Genomic DNA, 22,577 nt, shown 5'->3' with positions numbered 1-22,577 from the left:
TCTAGCCCGGGAACCTCCATATGCCGAAGGAGCGGCCCAAGAAATGGCAAAAAGACAAAACAAAAAAAAACAAAGTAACAATAAGTTGGCTTCAGTGATTATGGGGGGCGACAACGTAAACAAAGAGCTAAAAGAGCTACTCTGAGAGTTCCCATTGGGGTTCAGCAGAAAGGAACCTGACTAGTATGCATAAGGATGTGAGTTCAATCCCTGGCCCCACTGAGTGGGTTAAGGATCTGGCATTGCTGTGAGCTGCGGTGTAGGTTGCAGATTCAGCTTGGATTGTTGCAGTGGCTGTGGTGTAGGCCAACGGCTGCAGCTCCCATTTGACCCCTAGCCTGGGAATTTCCAAATGCTGCGGCCCTAAAAGAAAAGAAAAAAAAAAAAAATCTGCTCCAGTAATCTAGATCAGGAGTGGACAAATTTTGTCTGTAAAGGGCGGGTGGTATTTTAGGGTGTGTGCCGCCGGTGCATAAAAGCTGACTTAGACAGACAATAAGCATGTACAGGGTGCTCCAGCGAGTTTGGCTGCAGGTAATGGTTTGTGGACCAGTGAGTACAGACAACAGGTCAGTCCAGGCATCAGAAGCATAAACTGGGAAAAGCATTCATAGTCAAAAAATATAGAAGGTCGAATCCAGAAGTCTTGGTAATTCAAAATGTGGGATCAGTGTGAAGCTAAGCCACAGAAGAATTCTAAACCCCAACTGCAGCACTAACTTCTCACTAAAAGGGAAAAGTAAAAGACGCCAAAGGGCAGGGAGGTCACATTCTGCTCACAGGCCGCCAGCCGAGCTGGAAATCAGGAAGGCACTGCAAATCACGTGACAAAAGGTGACGCCATCATAATCTCTTACAGGTAGGGGACTGAATAATTAAGAAAATTACTATAATACACATTTAATTCTGATTCCAAAGCTTATGCCTAAATCTTGATGAGATGTGTTGTTTTTGCTGGTGGTATATCTATACACCTATACATTTACATACCTCCATCTATGCATTTATTCATCTATCTCATGGATTATCTATACCAATCTTATTACTCAGGAAACTTCATTCAATATGTATATATTATGGAAGGCAAATTACATTAAATCTTTATTTTTATTAAAATACATTAAAAAATAAAAAATAAAATACATATATTACATGGAGTTCCCATTATGGCTCAGTGGAAATGAATCTGACAAGCATCCATGAGGATGCAGGTTGGATCCCTGGCCTCACTCAGTGGGTTTATGGATCCAGCATTGCCGTGAGCTGCGGTGTAGACTGCAGACATGGCTTGGATCTCATTTTTCTGTGGCTGTGGTGTAGGCTGGCAGCTATAGCTCTGATCTGACCTCTAGCCCGAGAACCTCCACATGCCACAGGTGCGACCCTAAAAAGCAAAAAAACAAAAAACAAAAAAACAACAACAAAAAAACCCATATATCACAAGGCTAAAAAAAACTCTTTGTAGCCTCACCCTTCCTTCCTCTTGTTTCCTACATCCTAGTTATTTCTTCCTTCCTACTTCTAAATAAGATGTGCCTTACTTCTAAATAAGTGCTTTCTTCAATTTTAGATGCTCTCCACTCACTTCTTAACTGTTGAAGATGAGGAGATAGCTTTCCTACTTAGCTTTTCTGCACCTCAGCTCCTTCACCTGTAAAATGAGAATGGTAACACTTCCAGCTCATGGGACTGTCATCAGGATCAATTAAGAGAGTGAGACAGAGAGAGAGAAGTACTTAAAAACAATGCAAGACGCATGCCAAGAGTTGGCAATGATTACAGTTACACCACCAAACACACATACACATGCCCTGCCGCATGCCCTATAGTTTCCCCCATATAGTTTTGTCGAAATTTTAGTTAACGCAATATTTGATGATGGAGTTCCCATTCTGGCACATCAGAAACAAATCCCACTAGGAACTATGAGGTTGCAGGTTTGATCCCTGGCCTCACTCAGTGGGTTAAGGGTCCGGCATTGCCGTGAGCTGTGGTGCAGGTCGAAGATCCAGTGGCTTGGATCTGGCGTTGCTGTGGCTCTGGCATAGGCCAGCAACAACAGCTCCAATTAGACCTCTAGCCTGGGAACCTCCATATGCTACAGGTGCAGCCCTAAAAAAAGACAAAAGATTAAAAAAAAATTGATGTTATAGTATTATGATTACATTAAACGTGTTCCCATCTAAGTCAAGTAGTAACCAATGCTTTTATTTCCTTTCTTAGAAATTGTTTGTCCTGAAATTGTTAATTTTCTCATTCCCCTCATATATATATATATATTGCGGTATGATTGGCAATAAAAACTGTATATATTGAAGATATACAATGTGATGTTTTGATATATATATACACACATACACACACACACACACACACTGTGAAATAATTACCACAATCAAGCTTATTATCCATCAATTCAAACTGTTAGCATTTTGTGTATGTGTTGTGAACATTTGAAATCTACTCTTTGCAAGTTTAAAGTATACAAGACAATCTTATAAACTACAGTCACCATGCTGGTTTGTTTTGTTTTGCTTTTGCTTTTTAGGTCTGCACCTATGGCATAACGAAGTTCCCAAGCAAGGGGTTGAATCAGAGTTGCAGCTGAGGCCTACACCACAGCCACACCAACAGGGGATCTGAGCCATGTCTGCAGCTACACCACAGCTCACAGCAATACTGGATCCTTAACCCACAGAGTGAGGCCAGGGACTGAACCCACATCCTCATGGGTACTAGTCGGGTTCATTACCACTGAACCAGGATGGGAACTCCAACATGCTGTATACTAGATCTCCCAAATTTATTCATCTTTTAACTACAAGTCTGTAACCTTTGACCAACACGCCCATGTCCCCCACCTCTCAGCCCTGCTGACTATTCTCCTCTCTGCTTCTGAGTTTGACTTTTCTAGATTCTGCATCTAAGTGAGATTTTGCAGGATCTGCTTTCTGTGTTTGGCTTTTTTCACTTACTATGATGCCCTTCAGACTCCTCTGTGTTGTCACTAATGGCAGTACTTCCTTCTTTTTTAAGGTTTATAACATTCTACCACATGAGACAGATAAAGAGATAGGGCATGTTCCCTTTACCCATTCATCTGTCAATGGACACAGTTTGTTTCCATATCTTGACTACTATGAATAATGCTGCAATGAATGGGAAGTCCAGCTATCTCAAGCAAGGAATTCATTTCCTTTGAAGAGGGATTGCTGGATCACAAGGTAATTCTATTTTTAATTTTTTGAGGAGCCTCCATACTCTTTTCCATAACAGCTGTACCGATTTACATTCCCACCAACAGTACACAAGGGTTCCCTATTCTCTACAGCCTCGCCAATACTTATTATCTTTTGACTTCTCTGATAATTGTCCTCCTAACAGGTATGAGGTGATACTCACTGTAGTCTGTTTTTTGTTTGTTTGTTTGTTTTGCCTTTTAGGGCCACACTCGTGGCATGTGGAGTTTCCCAGGCCAGGGGTCAAATCAGAGCTACAGCTGCTGGCCTAACGCCACAGCCACAGGAACATGGGATCTGAGCCACATTTTCGACCTATACCACAGATCTCGGCAACACCAGATCCTTAACCCACTGAGCAAGGCCAGGGATGGAACCCGCATCCTCAGGGATCCTAGTTCATTAACCGCAGAGCCATGACGAAAAAAAAATACTGAATGATTTCTCATATACGTAGAATTTACAAACAAAACCATGCTCATAGATACAGATAAGAGCAGACTGGTGGTTGCAAGAGGTGGGCAGTAGAGGATAAGAGAAATGTGTAAAGTTTTGTTTTTTCAGTTTAAATGAATTGAATACAAATCCTTCTAAAAAATAATAATGAAACAATAGCCTTAAGAAACATATTAGACCAAATGGACTTCAGGATTAGAGAGAAGACGGCAGAGTACAAGGACTCAAGATCGCCTCCTCTCACAAAAACATCAAAATCACAACTAACTGTTGAACAACCATTGACAAAAAGGACTAGAAACTACCCAAAAGATATTCTGCACCCAAAGACAAAGAAGAAGTAACAAGGAGACAGTAGGAGGGATGTTTTTGTGATATGAGCATATCCCATACCCACCAGGTGGGCAACTCAAAAACTGGAAAATAATTATATCACAGGAGTGAGAGATCTCCACATCAGGTTCCCCAGTCTGGGGGTCTGGCGTTGGGAAGAGGAACACCCAGAGCATTCCACGGTGAAGGCCAATGAGGAGAAGGAAGAACTGGAGGTTTGGGAATGGCATATGCACACTATTGTATATGAAATGGATTGTCAACAAGGACTTGCTGTATAGCACAGGGAACTCTACTCATTATTACGTGACAACCTATATGGGAAAATAATCTCAAAAAGAATGGCTATATGTATATGTATAAATGAATCACTTTGTTGTACAGCAGAAATTACCACAACATTGTAAACCAACTATACTTCAAAAAAATTTTTTTTTTTTTTTTTTTTTTTTTTTTTTTTTTTTTTTTTTTTTTTTCATTGTAAACCAACTATACTTCAAAAAAATTTTTTAATTAATTAGTTAAAAATAAATTTTAAAAAGATTCCATCAAAAAGCAAGAGAATACACATTCATCTCAAGCACACATGGAACATTCTACAGAATAGATCACATTCCAGGCCATAAATCAAGTCTCAGTAAATTAAAAAAAATTGAAATCATATCAAGCATCTTTTCTGACCACAATGGTGTAAGACTAGAAGTCAACAACAACCACAACAAAACTGCAGAAAACACGAACGTGTGGAGACTAAATAATATACTACTAAACAACCAATGGATCACTGAAGACATCAAAAAGGAAATCAAAAAATACCTAGAGACAAATGAAAATGAAAACACAATGATATAAAACCTACAGGATGCAGCAGTTCTAAGAGGGAAGTTTATAGCAATACAAGCTTATCTCAGCAAACAAGAAAAATCTCAAATAAACAACCTAACCTTACACCTAAATCAACTAGAGAAAGAAGAACAAACCTGCTATTGGTAGATGGAAAGAAATCATAAAGATCAGAACAAAAATAAATGAAATAGAAATGAGGAAAACAATAGAAAAGATCAGTGAAATTAAAAGCTGGTTTTTACAAAAGATCAACAAAATTTATAAACCCTTAGGCAGACTCATCCAGAAAAAAAGGGAGAGGAGGGCTTAAATCAGTAAAATTGGAAATGAAAAAGGAGAAGTTACAACGGACATCACAGAAATACAAAGGATCTTGAAAGACTATTACAAGGACCTATATGCCAATAAAATGGACCACCTAGAAGAAATAGAAAGGTACAATCTTCCAAGACTGAAGCACAAAGAAATAGAAAATACAAGCAGACCAATAAAAAGTACTGAAATTGAAACTCTGATTTAAAAGCTTCCAACAAACAAAAGCCCATGAGTGGGTGGCTGGCTCCACAGGCAAATTCTATCAAATACTTAGAGAGCAGTTAACACCTATCCTGAAACTATTCCATCAAAGGCAAAGGAAGGAATACTCCTAAACTTATTCTGAGGCTACCATCATCCTGATACCAAAACCAGACAAAGATGCCACAAAAAAAGAAAATTATAGGCCAATATCACTGATGAGTATAGATGCAAAAATCCTCAACAAAATACTAGAAAACCAAATCCAATAATACGTTAAAAGGATCATACACCATGACCAAGTGGGATTTATCCCAGGGATGCAAGAATTTTTCAGTATCAGCAAATCAACCGGTGTGATACAGCACATTAACACATTGAAGAATAAAAACTATATGATCATCTCAACAAATGCAGCAAAAGCTTTTGAAGAAAAACCGAACACCCATTTTTGATTAAAAAAAATTAAATTAAATTAAAAAAAACTCCAAAAAGTGGGCATAGACAGAACCTAACTCAACATAATAAAGGCTATATATGACAAGCCCACAGCTAAAATCATTGGTGAAAAGTTGAAAGAATTTCTGCTAAGATCAAGAACAAGACAAGGAAGTCCACTCTTGCCACTTTTATTCCACATAGTTTTGGAAGTCCTAGCCATGACAATCAGAGAAGAAAAAGAAATAAAAGGAATCCAAATTGGACAGGAAGAAGTAAAACTATGACTGTTTGCAGATGACATGAAAATACTATACATGGAAAATACTAAAGATGCTATCAGAAAGCTATTAGAGCCCATCAATGAATTCAATAAAGTTGCAGGATAAAAATTAAGACACAGAAATCTCTCACATTTCTATACATTAACAACAAAAGATCAGAGAGAGAAATTAAGGAAACAATCCCATTTATCATCACATCAAAAAGAATAAAATACCTAGAAATAAACCTACCTAAGGAGGCAAAACACCTAAACTGCAAAAACTATAAGACACTGTTGAAAGAAATTGAAGATGACACAGATGGAAAGATAAATATGCTCTTGGATTGAAAGAAATCAATGTTGTCAAAATGACTATGCTACCCAAGGCAATCTACAGATTCAATGCAATCCCTATCAAAGTACCAAAGGCATTTTTCACAGAACTAGAACAAAAAACTCTAAAATTTGCATGGAAACAAAAGACTCCAAACAGCCAAAGCAATCCTGAGGGGGAAAAAATGGAACTGGAAGAATCCGGCTCCTGGCTTCAGACTCTACTACAAAGATACAATCATCAGGAGTTCCTGTCGTGGCGCAGTGGTTAACGAATCCGACTAGGAACCATGAGGTTGCGGGTTCGGTCCCTGCCCTTGCTCAGTGGGTTAAGGATCCGGCGTTGCTGTGAGCTGTGGTGTAGGTTGCAGACGCGGCTCGGATCCCGCGTTGCTGTGGCTCTGGTGTAGGCCGGTGGCTACAGCTCTGATTGGACCCCTAGCCCGGGAACCTCCATATGCCGCGGGAGCAGCCCAAGAAATAGCAACAACAACAACAACAACAACAAAAAAAGATACAATCATCAAAGCAGTATGGTACTGGCACAAAAACCAGAATAAAGATCAACAGAACAGGATAGAGAGCCCAGAAAGAAACCCACACACCTATGGTCACCTAATCTATAACAAAGGAGGCAAGATTATACAATACAGAAAAGACAGTCTCTTCAATAAGTGGTGCTGAAAAAACTGGATAGCTACATGTAAAAGAATGAAATTAGAACACTCTCTTATACCATGCAAAAAAAAAAAAAACTCAAAATGGATTAAAAACCTAAATATAAGACTAAATACTATAAAACCCTTAGAAAAAAACATAAGCAGAATCCTCTTTGGCATAAATTACAGAACCACCTCCTAGAATAATGAAAATAAAAACAAAAATAAACGGGATTTATATAAACTTAAAAGCTTTGCACAGCAAAGAAATGCATAAACAAAATAAAACGACAAGCCACAGAATGGGAGAACATATTTGCAAATAAAGTGACTGACAAGACATTAATCTCCAAAATATACAAGCAACTCAACAGCTCACTATCAAAAAAAGAACAACCCAATTAAAAAGTGGGAGAAGATCTGTATAGACATTTCTCTAAAGAAGACAGACAGATGGCAAAAAACGCATGAAAAGATGCTCATATCACTAATTATTAGAGAAATGCAAATCAAAACTACTTTGAGGTACCACCTCATGTGGGTCAGAATGGCCATCATCAAAAAGTCTACAAACAATACTAGAGCGGATACAAAGCAAAAGTAGCCCTCCTACACCATTGGTGGGAATGTAAATTGGTTCAACTACAGTGGAAAACAGTATGGAGGTTCCTCAAAAAAACTAAAAATAGAAATAACATCTGATACAGCAATGCCATTCCTAGGCATATATCCAGAGGAAACTCCAAATCAAAAAAATACATGCACCTCAATGTGCAGTGCAGCGTTATTTACAATAGCCAAAACATGGAAGCAACCTAAATGTCCATTGAAATAGGAATGGATGGATAAAGATGTGATACATATATACATGGCGTATTACTCAGTCATAAAAAATAAAGCAATGCCATTTGCAGCAACATGGATGGACCTGAAGACTATCACACTAAGTGAAAAAGTCATAAACAGAAAGGCAAACATCATATGATATCACTTACAGGTGAAATCTAAAAAAAATGATACAAATGAACTTATTTACAGAACAGAAATAGACTCAGACTTCACAGACAAACATATTGTTACCAAAGGGGACAGTTGTTGGGGAGGGATAGATGGGGGGGTTTGGGTTTGGCATATACATACTACTGTATATATGACAGAGGGTAAAAGGACACCTGCTACATAGCACAAGGAACTCTCCCCAATATTCTGTGATAACCTATATGGGAAAAGAATCTGAAAAAGAGTGGATATGTGTATGTGTATAACTGAATCACGTTGTTGTAGAGCAGAAATTATTACAGAATTATAAATCAACTATAAGTCAATAAAACGTTTAAAAATGAAAAAAAAAAGAAATATAGCATACCAAAACTTATGGGATTCAGAAAAAAAAAGCAGATTAAAAGGGGGAGTTCCTAGTGGTAAATGCCTATATTAAGAAACAAGAAAGATTATAAATATAAACCTAACTTTATACTCCAAGGGACTAGGAAAAAAGAACAAATGAAGCCCAAAGTTAGTTGATAAAAGGAAATAAAGATCTGAGCAGAAATAAACAGCAACTAAAAAGATAATAGAAAAGATCAACAAAACTAAGAGCTGTTTTTTTGAAAAGAAAAAATAGACAAAACTTCAGCTAGCTTCACCACGAAAAAAAAAACCTCATAAATAAAGTCAGAAATGAAAGAGGAGACATGACAACTGATACCACAGAAACACAAAGGGTCAAAAGAGACTACCGAACAATTATACACCAACAAACTGGACATTTTAGAAGTGGATAAACTTCTAGAAACACGTAACTTACCAAGATGGAATCATGAGGAAACAGAAAATTTGAACAGACCAATTATTAGTAAGGAGATGGGATCAGTAATCAAAAACCTCCAAATAGGAGTTCCCACCGTGGCTCAGTGGTTAACGAATCCGACTAGGAACCATGAGGTTGTGGGTTCAATCCCTGGCCTTGCTCAGTGGGTTAGGACCCAGCATTGCCGTGAGCTTGTGGTGTCGGTTACAGACGCGGCTCGGATCCCGTGTTGCTGTGGCCCTGGCGTACGCCGGCAGCTACAGCTCCGATTAAACTTCCATATGCCATGGGAGCAGCCCAAGAAATGGCAAAAAGACCAAAAAAAAAAAAAACCACAAAACAAAAAAAACCCTCCAAATAAATGAAAGTCTAAGACCACATGGCCTCACTGGTGAATTCTACCAAACATTCAAATAAGAATTAATACCAATTCTTCGCAAACTCTTCCAAAAAAAGAAGAAGAGGAACACTTCCAAATTCATTTTAGGAAGTCAGTATTACCCTGAAATTAAAACCAGACAAGCATATTATTAAAAAAAAATTTGGAGTTCCTATCGTGGCGCAGTGGTTAACGAATCTGACTAGGAACCATGAGGTTGCGGGTTCAGTCCCTGCCCTTGCTCAGTGGGTTAATGATCCGGCGTTGCCATGAGCTGTGGTGTAGGTTGCAGACGAGGCTCGGATCCTGAGTTGCTGTGGCTCTGGTGTAGGCTGGCGGCTACAGCTCCAATTCGACCCCTAGCCTGGGAACCTCCATATGCCGCGGGAGCGGCCCAAGAAATAGCAAAAAGACAAAAAAAAAAAAAAAAAAAAAAAATTTTCAAGCCAATATCTCTAATGAATATAGATGCAGAAATTCTAAACAAAATATTTGCAAAATGAATTCAACAATACATTTAAAGGATCATATACTGTATTTCAGGGACATAAGGATTGTTCAATATCCACAAATCAATGTGATATATTACATTATCCAAATGAAGGATAAAAATCATATTATCATCTCAATAAATACAGGGAAACCACTTTACCAAATTCAACAACCATTTATGATAAAAAAAAAAAAATTCCCAACAAAGTGAGTATGGAGGCAAAGAAACGCAACATAATAAAGGCCATCTATGATAAACGTATCTATTACTAATTCATTTTGCAACTCTCTATAAGTGTTTTTTTGTTTGTTTGTTTTTTGTCTTTTTGCCATTTCTTGGGCAGCTCCTGCAGCATATGGAGGTTCCCAGGCTAGGGGTCCAATCGGAGCTGCAGCTGCCAGCCTACACCACAGCCACAGCCACGCCAGATCTGAGCCTCGTCTGCAACCTACACCACAGCTCATGGCGACGCCAGATCCTTAATCCACTGAGCAAGGCCAGGGACTGAACCCGCAACCTCATGGTTCCTAGTCAGATTTGTCAACCACTGAGCCACTACGGGAACTCCAGCAACTCTCTATAAGTGTACAGACCTGCTCCCAATATGCTCAAACACAACAAACACCACTTTCTTTTTTTCCTCTTTGAAAATGTCTGTATACCAAGTTTTCTGACCTCCTGTTCCTTTCTGGTCTTGTTATTTTCTAGGTCTAATAAATGAACTTTCATCTTAATTATCCTAGAATCTGTTTACCCCTGTGTTGGCTGTCCTGTTTCCTGACACTATGGATTCCTTTTACGGTTTACTCACATGTCCTCCTCTGAGAAAGGGGAAATGAGTGTACATTTTTTTTAGACTGTGATGGTCTAAATATGTCTTCATGTGGTATTTTTATACTCGGTTAATAGGCTGGGCATAAAATTTTAGGTTGAAAGTCATTTTCTCTGAGAATTAAAAGGCCCATCATCTTCTAGCTTCCAGATGAGCCAGAAGTTGCTGCTGAGAGGCCCAATGTCATTCTGACTCCCAATCTTGTCTATGATCTGTTTTGATCCTTCTCCCTACTCCCTGCGTAACCCAGGCTCTAATTCCCAGTGTTTTTATGATGTTATGACATAATAAGAAATTTATATTGGTCTCTGTCCCCAGTTCTTTTTTTTTTTTTTTTTTTGTCTTTATAGGGCTGCACCCGCGGCATATGGAGGTTCCCAGGCTAGGGGTCGAATCAGAGCTGTAGCTGCCGGCCTACACCAGAGCCACAGCCACAGCAATGCCAGATTTGAGCGGCATCTGCAACCTATACCACAGCTCAAGGCAACGCCAGATCCTTAACGCACTGAGCAAGGCCAGGGATGGAACCCACAACCTCATGGTTTCTAATCAGATTCGTTTCCACTGTGCCATGAAGGGAACTCCTGTCCCCAGTTCTTGACACAGAGCTCCTGAAACCCTTATAATTTCCTGGGTAACAAGTGTACCTTTTGTTCTAATGAAGCAACTCTAGGTGGGCTCCTGGAGGGCTCCTGGATGAGGGCTGGTCACCAGAAGGAACAAGCCATGATTAGAAGCTTGGAATTTTCAGCCCCACTTCCCATTCCCTTGAGAAGGGAGAAGGACTGAGAACAGAGTTAATGATTAGTCATGCCCACTTGATGCATTCTCCATAAAAATGCCAATAAGGATTCAGAGAGCTTCCAGGTTGCTGAACACATCCACCCTGGTAGGGTGACCTACCCCAAACTCCACAGGGACAGAAACTCCTGTGTTCGGGACCCTCCCAGACCTTACCCTGCTATCTCTTCATCTGGCTATTCATCTCATCCTTTATCATATCCTTTCATTAACTGATAAAATGTTTAAGGAAGCATTTCCCTGAGTTCTGTAAACCACCCTAGGAAATTAATTAAACTGAGAAGGTTGTGGGAACCTCTGAGTTGGGGCCAAACTGGACAGAAGGTGGGGATAACCTAGGACCTGCTGCTTGCAATTGGCATCCAAAGTGGGTAGGAGCAGTCTTGTGGGACTGAGGCCTTAACTTGTAGGCGCTGACACTACATCCAGGTACACAGCATCAGAATCGAGTTGAATTGTAGGACACCCAGCTGGTGTCACATAGAATTGCCTGGAGGGGGGAAAAACCACCACACATTCGGTGACCAGGAGTGGTGTTTTGTGTGAGTGGTAAGGGAGACTCACAGGAGAAACACATGTAGATTGAATTGAATTTTTCTAAAATTTAGTTCTGAAATTTCATAATGATGTTTCTTAGTATAGATGCTCATTGTTCAAAACATCCTTTTGATTGGTATGTGTATTTCAGTTCTGGGAAATTTTTTTTACATTACTTATTAAGTGACTTCTCCTCCTCCATGTGTTTCCTTTTACTGGAACACTTAGTTGGATGTTAGGCTTCCCGCATGAATTGTACTCACTTTTCTGTTTTCTTTTTCCTGGTTCTTGCATACTATTTTTCTGGGAAATGGCTTCAACTTTATCTTCCAATTTTTCTACTGGATTTCTTTGGGTTATTTTTATTTTCTGGTTCTCCTACTTTTTCATCTACTGATCACTTTTTTTTCCCCAAATAGTATCCAATTCTTTAAATATATCAATTATCTTTTAAAACAGTATTCTTATGATTCCTATATCATTTTTTATTTTTATTTTTTGTCTTTTTTAGGGCCACACCTGCAGCATATGGAGATTCCCAGGCTAGGGGTCCTATCAAAGCAGTTGCCACCAGCCTATGACAGAGCCACAGCAACGCCAGATCCGAGCCACATCTGCAACCTACACCACAGCTCACAGTAACGCCGGATCTTTAACCCACTGAGCAAGGCCTGGGATCAAACCTGAAACCTCACGGCTCCTAGTCGGATTCACCTCTGCTGCACTACGACGGGAACTCCTGATTCCTGTATCATTTTTTAAATCTCTTTCCTTCTTTGTCTTTAGGTCTCAGATAGTTTAGCATCTTCAATTATTTATTTATACTTACGAATGACGTACTAGGGAATTCCTGTTGCGGCTCAGCAGCTTGCAAACCCGACTAGTATCCATGAGGATGGCGGGTTCCATCCCTGGCCTTGCTCAGTGGGTTAAGAATCCAGCGTTGGCCTGAGCTGTGGTGTAGACACGGTCGCAGACACGGCTTGGATCCCACATTGCTGTGGCTGTGGGGTAGGCAGGCAGCTGTAGCTCCAATTCAACCCTTAGCCTGGGAACTTCCATATGCTGCAGGTGCAGCCCTATAAAGCAAAAAGAGAAAAAAAAAGAAGAACGAAAAGAAAAAGAATGAGGTGCTAAAATGTGGAGTGCAAAGGTGCAGTGTTGGGAGCTGTTGAACAGCAGCTTCACTACAGAGGGGTAACCAGCCCTCGCTTGTTTAGGTCTTTCTAGTCAGCTTTTGCAAAAAGAAATCCAGTCTTCTGTTCAGGGATCATCAGCCGGGCCACCAGACTTTTATTTAATCCCCTTTATTAGTGCACCTCATTTGTGTATGGTATTCCATAATTCAGAACTTCTCGGGTCAGCCTCTCCAGAGAGCAAACTTCAATTTCGTCTCAGAGGAAGATAAAGGTGACTCTGAGGCTATGTAGAGTAAGAAGAGAATGTGGGGAGGGGTTTATTCCCATTTATTCATATATGCAGACAATTCTACTTTCAGTTCTACCTTATAACTGTAGCAATACCTGATGCATCTAATTCCTGAGGTTCTTATTTTTTATTTTTATTTTTTTGCTTTTTAGGGCCACACCCATGGCACATGGAGGTTCCCAGGCTAGGAGTCCAATTGGAGCTACAGCTGCCAGCCTACACCACAGCCACAGCAACATTGGATCTGAGCCGCATCTGTGACCTACATACATCCCAGCGCACAGCAATGCCAGATCCTTAATCCACTGAGCGAGGCCAGGGATGGAACCTGCAACCTCATGGTTCCTAGTCGGATTCGTTATCCACTGAGCCACGACAGGAACTCCTGCAGTCATATTCTTAACCCACTGGGCCACAGAGGAACCTCCCCAAGAAAAATATTTTAAAGCAAAGATAAAATTAGACTGTTCTGCTCATCTTAGCAAATATATCTCAGCATATTAAATAGTAATAAGAGCAATTCTTGATTTATTCAATTTTTAGGAGAGAACTAAGTTGAGCTTCACGCTAAATAATGTTAGACCTTAGACTTAATATACATATTTTTTTTTTCCCACTGTACATCAAGGGGGTCAGGTTATCCTTAGAGGTATACATTGCAGTTACAGTTTTTTCCCCCACCCTTTCTTCTGTTGTGACATGAGTATCTAGACATAGTTGACTTAATATATTTTATTAAGAAATTTTAGAAGATATATGAATTTCTATGTGCTACATTATGATTTCTCCTATTTTCCATTGGTGTGATTAAGAAAACAGCTATATTGAAGTACAATTAACACACTATAAAACGCACTCATTTTTAGGTGCATAGTTTTAGTAAATAATTTGGTAGATTTCTGGTAAATTTATAGAGTTATCATCACATTCAAATTTTAGAATATTTCCATCACCTGAAAGACAATGGCAATAAATCTCTGTTCCCATCCCCCGGCTATAGATGAACACTGATCTGCTTTCTGTTTCTCTAGATTTGCCTTTTCTAGAAATTTCATATAAACCGAAACACACAGTATTGTTGTGTCTGGCCCCTTTCACTTAGCATAACATTTCTGAGGTTACTTCATGCTGTAGCATGTATTAATAATTTTTATTGCCCAGTCATATTCCACTGCATGGATCTAACACATTTGTTTATCTACTCACAAGTTGATGGGCCATTTGGACTTTTTTTCTAGTTTTTGGCAATTATGAATAGCACTGCTATGAACACTTGCATGTGCTCATATGTTTTTATTTCTCTTGAGGACATACCTGGGGATGGAAATGCTGAGTCATAGGAGAAACACATATTTAAATTTTTAAGAAACCATCAAATTATTTTCCACTTTCCATCCCCACCAGCAGTGTTCGAGAGTTCTAGTCCCTCCAGGTCCCGGCCAGCACTTACTTTAAATTTTAGCCATTCTAATAGGTGCACAGTAGCATCTCATCATGGTTTTAATTTTTACTTCCCTAATGACTGATGGATAATGTGGAACATCTTTTAATGGGCCCAGTCATTCATGTGCTGTCTTTGGTGATACAGCTATTCAAATCTTTTGCCCATTTTATTTATTTTATTTTATTATATATATTTTTTGGTCTTTTGTCTGAGGCATATGTGCCTGCAGCATATGGAGGTTCCCAGGTTAGGGGTCTAATCGGAACTGTAGCGGCTGGCCTACACCACAGCCACAGCAACGCCAGATCCGAGCCGTGTCTGCAACCTACAGCACAGCTCACGGCAACGCCAGATCCTTAACCCACTGAGCAAGGTCAGGGATCGAACTCATGTCCTCATGGATACTAGTCAGGTTCGTTAACCACTAAGCCAGGACGGGAACTCCTTGCCCATTTTTAAATTGAGTTTTTTGTCTTCTTATTGATATGTAGGAGTCCTTTATGTATTATAGGTACAAATACTCCATTATACATACGATTTGAAAATATTTTTCCCCAGTCTGTGGGTGTGCTTTTTCCCATTTTTTTAAAATGGGATATTTTGAAGAAAAGTTTTAATTTCTGATAAGCCCCAATTTATCAGAATTTTTCTTTTATACCTATGTTCCTAAGAAATCTTTGCCTTTCCCAAAGATCTTCTATGTCTTTCTAGAAAACCTTAGACTTTTAGTTCTTACACGTACATCTAAGATCCTTTTTTTTTTTTTTTTTTTTTTTTTTTCCTTTTTAGGCTGCACCTGAGACATTTGGACATTTCCAGGCTAAGAGTCAAGTCGGAGCTGCAGGCCTATGCCACAGCTTGTGGCAACACCAGATCCTTAACCCACTCAGTGAGGCCAGTGATCGACCCCACATCCTCAAGGAGGCTATATCAGGTCTTTAAACCCACTAAGCCACATGGTCCTTTTATGTAACTTTTGTGTGCAGAGTGAGGTAAAAATCAAAGCTCATGTTTATTCTTCTGGATATTCAAATGTTCCAGAACCATTTGTTGACAAGACTATCATTTCTTCATTGAATTGTTTTGGCATCTCTATAAAAATCAATTTATCAAAACTGTAAGGATTTATTCCTAGATTTTCTATCCTGTTCGTTGATCTATTACTCATGCCAATACTATACTATCTGGAGTTCCTGCTGTGGCACACTGAGTTAGGATCCAGCATTGCCACAGCTGTGGCATAGGTCACAGCTGCAGCTCGGATTTGATGCCTGGCCCAGGAACTTCCAATTGCCACAGGTGTGGCTGAAAAAGAAAAAAGCCTACTTTATCTGGATCACTTACAGCTTTACAGTAAATTTTGAAATCCAGTAAGTCCCCTAACTTTGTTACTCTTTTTAAACCTTGTTTTCAACTTTCTAGGTCCTTTGCATTCCTTATCAACTTTAGAATTAGCTTATCAATTTCTACCAAAAACAAAAAAAGAATGTTGGAATTTTAAAGGGATTACAGTGAAGCTATAGATACAATTTGGAGAGAATTACCATCTTATACATTCTATGTTAAACTCATTCCTAAGTGTTTTAACCTTTTTGTAAATGTTTTAATATTTTTTATTTTCTCCATTACAGCTGATTTACAATGTTCTGTCAATCTTGTTTTATCCTTTTTGATGCCATTGTGAATGAGTTGATTTCTTAATTTCATTTTTGGAATACTCATTGCTGGTATACAGAAAAAATAAGTAATTTTTGTATACTGATTTTTTTTTTTTTTTGCTTTTTAGGGCCACACCCATGGCATACAGAGGTTCCTAGGCTAGGAGTCCAGTCCGAGCTACAGCTGCCGGCCTATGCCAGAGCCAGAGCAACGTGTGATCTGAGCGGCATCTGCGAACTCGCAACCTCATGGTCCCCACTTGGATTCATTTCCCCCGCACCACGATGGGAATGCGCATATACTGACCTTTTATCTAGGGATCTTGCTAAACTCATTTGTTGTTAATAATATCTCAGGATTTTCTACATATAGGATCACGTCATCCTGAATAAAGGCAATTTTCATTTTCTTTCCCATCTCAATGTCTTTTTTTTCCTTGCCTTACTGCACTGACGGGACTCCCTAGTACAACATTAAAGAGTTGCGGAGAGCGCAAACATCCTTGCTTTGCTCCTGATTTGAGGGGCAAAGCCCTCAGTTTTTAATCTTTAAGTACCGTGTTAGCTGTAAGTTTTTAACAGACACCCTTTGACAGACTGAAGAAATTACTTACTATTTCTACTATATCATTGATGCATCCTGAATTTTGTCAAAGGTTTGTTCTGTCTCTACTGAAAAGATCATGCGGTTCTGACCTTTAGTCTATTAATTTATGTTACATTATTTTCTTTTTTTACGTTAATTTATTTTCGAATGTTAAATCAATGACACATTTCTCAGCTATCCCCCTTGTTTATGGTAGTTAATCTGTTCTATACATTATTGGCTTCAGTATAAGATTTTTATACTTATATTTATGATAAATTTTCGAAAAATAAATCAGGATGATAGTTTATTAAAAGCTCCATATTATGCTTGGGGTAGAATTTTTTCTTGCAGTTTTTTTATAATAAACATTTATTGAAGTAATTATATAGTGAAGCCTAACAGATAGTAATTGTAGTGCTTGATGATTATTTACAAATTATTCACACTCCTGTAGCCATTGCCCAAATCACGATCTAGACTATGCCCAGAACTCAGAATCCATTCTACTGTCCCACCAAGTCACTGCCCTGGACACAGGCAGGGGTGGCCCCAGTGGGTCTGGAACCTCTGACTTTGACCTTGACCTGATGCTCATCACTGAAGTGGCCCCCACCTGGAAGGGGCTGGTCCTAGCCTTCAGGGTGTTGTGGTGACCAGGTGCGTGAGGGGCCCTTCCCTTCCATCACTCGGGCTTCTGAACCAAGCAGGTGAACCTGTGTGTCCTCAGGGGGTCTGGGACACACTCCAGTGGCAACTTCACTTCAGCTTGGGCAAGGAGCCTCTCAACAGTTTTTATTTTTAAAATTTTTAATTTTTAATTTTTTTTTGGCTGTGCCTGAAGCATGTGTAAGCTCCCTGGCCAGGAATCGAACCTGTGCCATAGTAGCAACCTCAATCACTGCAGGGACAATGCCAGGTCCTTAACCTGCTGTGCCACAGGGAACTCCTTATCCATTTTTTTGTTTCTTTTCTTTTTTTTTTTTTTTTCTGTCATTTTGCCATTTCTAGGGCCACTCCCGCGGCACATGGATGTTCCCAGGCTAGGGGTCAAATCAGAGCTGTAGCCGCCAGCCTATACCCAAAGCCGCAGCAACGCGGGATCTGAACCACGTCTGCGACCTACACCACAGCTCACGGCAATACCAGATCCTAAACCCACTGAGCAAGGCCAGGGATCAAACCCTCAACCCCATGGTTCCTAGTCAGATTCGTTAACCACTGAGCCATGACGGGAACTCCAACCATTTTTTAAATATTCAAAATATTTGAATGTATAGCCTTTCCTAGTGTATTAAATAACAAGAGTGTAATTAGACATTTCTTAGTTCCATGTCGCTTTTCCTGCGGTTTTATTGAGATATAATTGACATATGGCACTGAATGTTTTAAGGTGTAGAGCATAATGATTTGACTGACATATATCATGAATTGATGACAGTAAATTAGGGAACATCCATCATCTCATATAGATACAAAATTTAAAAAATGAAAAAAAAATGGTTTTCCTGGGTTTTTTTTTCACTATTTTAGGTTTTACTCTATTTTTAAAAATTTTAGGGTTCACTCTCTTTTAACAACTTTCATATATAACATGCAGAGGCATGAATTATATCTATCATGTTATATACCACATTCCTAATACTTATTTATCATATAATTGGAAGTTTGTACCATCTAACTGCCTTCATCTGATTCTTCTTTCCCCAACCCACCACCTCTGGCAATCACAAATCTGATCTCTTTTTCTATGAGCTTGTTTGGTTTTGAAATATAATTGACCTAAAACAGTATGTTAGTTCCTGTTACACAACATAGTGATTCCATATTTCTATACATTTCAAAATGACCACAAAGATAAGTCTACTTATAATCTGTCACCATATAAAGATCTACATAATTAATGACTATATTTTCCACATGGCAAATTTTACAGTCTTTTTATTTCTCTCTCTCTCTCTTTTTTTTTTTTAAGCGCTGCACCCAAGGAGGTTCCCAGGCTAGGGGTCTAACCGGAGCTACAGCTGCCAGACTATGCCACAGCAACACCGGATCCAAACTGCATCTGTGACCTACATCATAGCTCACAGCAACACCGGATCCTTAACCCACTGAGCAAGGCCAGGGATCAAACCTGCGCCCTTCTGTTTATAAATATTTTTCTTGTGCTCAGAACCTAGCAAAATGCCTTAAATATAGCAGCTCAAAAAATGTAGAATAGTTCATACCACTTTTCATGATCCAAGATTTTTAAAATCTTTATCTTTTATAATTTTGAGTTATATTTTTATTACATAATTTCTAATTTTATTGTATTATGAGCTGATGTTAATAGTGTGTATTATTTTCTGTTTTTAATTTTTTCTTTTTTCTTGTAATTTATTTTAAAAATATTTATATTTGTGTAATCTGTTTTAAATTGCATTAAATGCTTCTTTGTATCCTATACTTTGGTAAATTTTCATCTAAGACTTAAACATACTTAAAAAGATAACTCAGCTTTTCTCCCACCACCTTTTTTTTTTTTTTTTAAGTGCTGCACCTTTGGCATATGGAAGTTTTCAGGCTAGGGGTTGAAATGGAGCTGCAGCTGCCAGCCTACACCTACACCACAGCAACACGGGATCCAAGCCATGTCTGTAACCTACACCACAGCTCATGGCAAGGCCAGATCCTTACTTAACCCACTGATCAAGGCCAGGGATCAAACCCGAGTCCGCAAAGATACTAGTGGGGTTCATTTACCGCTAAGCCACGATGGGAACTCCTCCCATCACATTTAGACTGTAAAATTCATAAAGGCAAGACCACGTATATCTTGTTGACTGTACTCCTAGCACTTAGGACATGCTGGGACATTAACTCAGTAAATTTTTAGTTAGTCTTGAGGCAGGCTGGCACCTGAGACCTAGGGCCCTCTGCTGCAGTAACTGCACCTGCACAAACATCTCCTCCAGCAACAAAATACAAAGAAACTATAATGGACTAAAAGTAACTGCATGCATGGGCAGTTGGGACAAATTATGAACAATAGGATACAAAAAGACAACAAACCCAACTGCCACTTCTGAGGAGCCAGGAGCAAAAGCAGGGTACTGCATATGCACTCTGCCCACAGCAAAGCCAAGGGGGTGGGCAGACCGCCTAAGCCACCCCTCCTCACCCTTAGATTCACCCTTACCCTCGCCCCCATAAGGTCAAAGATCTAAGTATTAAGGCCAACAGAGAGACACTCTATAAGCGCAAGGTGGTCTTTCGGTGTTTCCACATCTATCAAGACTATGCAATTACATTTGACTACCAAGCAGACTTTCCATGACTAATTTACATCACCCTTCCCCACCACACATGTTGTCCCTACAACCCTGACTTTGGAACATAAGATTATTTAACCCTCACCTCCCTATTATAAATTAATAAACTGGCATTCTGAATCACACATCAATTTTGGGTTGCTTGGTTAGCATGAAATAACCCCCAAAATCTGCTCAGTTCCAAGAACAGTATAGAGACAAAGTTTAAGAACCTGAGGTACTTAAGACCATACTCCAAACCAATACTGAAAAAGTGATTCAGGCAACAAATGTATTTTATCCGACTTGCACAGGAAGAAAAAGAGGAAGAAAAAGGTGGGGGAGGAGGGGAGGGGAAGCGGGGGAGGGAAGAAGAAGAGGAGATGCTCTGAAAAACCTCAGCTGTTCACATAAAAATGCATTATTTGAGCTTCTCTTGAAAACTCTGACGCTCTGGCAATACTGGGCCTGCATTATCACAAAGTAAAACCCACGAGTTAAACAGCCATGGCTCCGTTTTTATGGAGCATCTGCTTTCAGATTCATCACAGACCAACTACCCCTTTCTAGTTCCCTGATACAGAGGTCAAATGTCATTCACTATTTCACTTGCAGTGTTGTTTTCCTTATAAACTTCAAAGAACAAAGAACGCCATACTTGATGGATAAGTAGATTTTTAAAAAAGCAAGTACAATCCACTCTTCACATTGATACACCAAAACAAAGCTAAAACATCAAAGAAATCAATTTACCTTAATCTGAGTCTGTTCGATCGACTTTTCCCATATCTGCTGATCATATGCTCCAATCTGAAATAGGAAGCAAGCTATTTAAATGATGCAAAGGAAATTCTTTGATTTAGGTTAAGTTTCACAAAAGCCACGGAACTATTAATTATCAATATGATACCTGGGAAATGTCTGTGCTTCTCTGAGGCTAGAATAAATTATTATTTCCAGGGACCATTTCCTTCAAAATTCCAAAGTTAGCTGGATCTAAAAGTAAGTTTAAAAGCAATGTCCAAAATATTTCAAATTAAATATCACCTTAAAAGATATTTCCACTTCTTAACCTAAAATGCCCATCGACAGAGGAGTGGATAAAGATGTGGTGCATATACACAATGGAATAGTACTCAGCCATTAAAAGGAAAGAAATAATGGCATTTTTAGCAACATGAATGGACCTAGAAATTATCATGCTAAGTGAAGTCAATCAGACAATGAGACACCGTCAAATGCTATCACTTACATGTGGAATCTAAAAAAAGGACACAATGAACTTCTTTGCAGAACAGATACTGACTCACAGACTTTGAAAAACTTATGGTTTCCAAATGAGACAGGTTCAGGGGAAGGGGGATGTGCTGGGGGTTTGGGATGATAATGCTATAAAATCAGGTTGTGATGATTATTGTACACCTATAAATGTAATAAAATTCATTAAGTGATAAAAAAAGAAAAGCAAATAATGGAATAAAAATAACAAGGACCTATGGTATAGCATAGGAAGATCTCAATAATCTGTAATAACCTATGTGATAAAAGAATATGAAATAGAATGGATATATGTTTAACTGATTCACTTTGCTGTACACTTGAAACTTAACATGACATTGTAAGTCAAATATACCTCAATAAAATTTAAAAATTAAAAAAAAGGTATTTCCACTTCTTAAGGAAAACATCAGTAGGAAACTACAGAAAAATAAAAGGTAATAAATAACTCGATAAGATTGTTGACAGTGTCAATCTGAGCTTCTGCAGATAAGTTTTCTGTCTGAAAAAAAACAGCAATTTGATCAGAAGCAAACTTTCAAAGCACTGCTGTGACACTGTGAACGCAACCTGGAGATGGGAGGTTGAAAATCTTCTTCGGGGACATGGAACTGAGTTTAAAAGACCCGATGACCTTGTACATCAGTTTTCCCATTTATGTTGAAAGATACCATGTAAGAATACCTGTACTACCAAGCTCAGGGCAAACTAACATCGTCGGTATTCTTTGTGGGAGTTTTTGCAGGAAGCATGCTTTACAAATAAAAATACACCGATATTAATTACCTTCTTTTGGTACCACGATATAGCATCTCTCTCATTTGAGGCCATCTGTGTCTCCAGCCAGAGAATGGGATTTCACTGAAAATGAAGGAACACCAGTCGGTGAGTGCAGTTGCTGAAAGGGACTCTCGCAGTTTGGGTAGAACTCAAAACCGCTTCTCTCAGCCTCT

The 22,577-nt window shown here is 39.1% G+C and overlaps 1 protein-coding gene across 12 annotated transcripts in view; it reads right to left on the bottom strand.

Annotated features, from left to right (window-relative positions):
- The window catches only part of PHTF1 (putative homeodomain transcription factor 1), a 77,062-nt gene that overhangs the window by 53,313 nt on the left and 1,172 nt on the right, over window positions 1–22,577 (bottom strand). For all 12 annotated transcript variants that reach the window (XM_021090723.1, XM_021090726.1, XM_021090725.1 and 9 more), the window contains exons 2-3: window positions 22,411–22,485; window positions 21,100–21,156 (exon numbers count right to left, since the gene is read on the bottom strand). In XM_021090723.1, the coding sequence (XP_020946382.1) occupies window positions 21,100–21,156; window positions 22,411–22,455 (102 nt within the window). In that variant the 5' untranslated portion in view covers window positions 22,456–22,485. The remainder of the gene's footprint in view (window positions 1–21,099; window positions 21,157–22,410; window positions 22,486–22,577) is intronic.

Source organism: Sus scrofa, chromosome 4 (genome assembly GCF_000003025.6).
Source record: "Sus scrofa isolate TJ Tabasco breed Duroc chromosome 4, Sscrofa11.1, whole genome shotgun sequence".
Classification (NCBI taxonomy): Eukaryota; Metazoa; Chordata; class Mammalia; order Artiodactyla; family Suidae; genus Sus; species Sus scrofa.
This window is presented reverse-complemented; position numbering and strand designations above follow the sequence as displayed.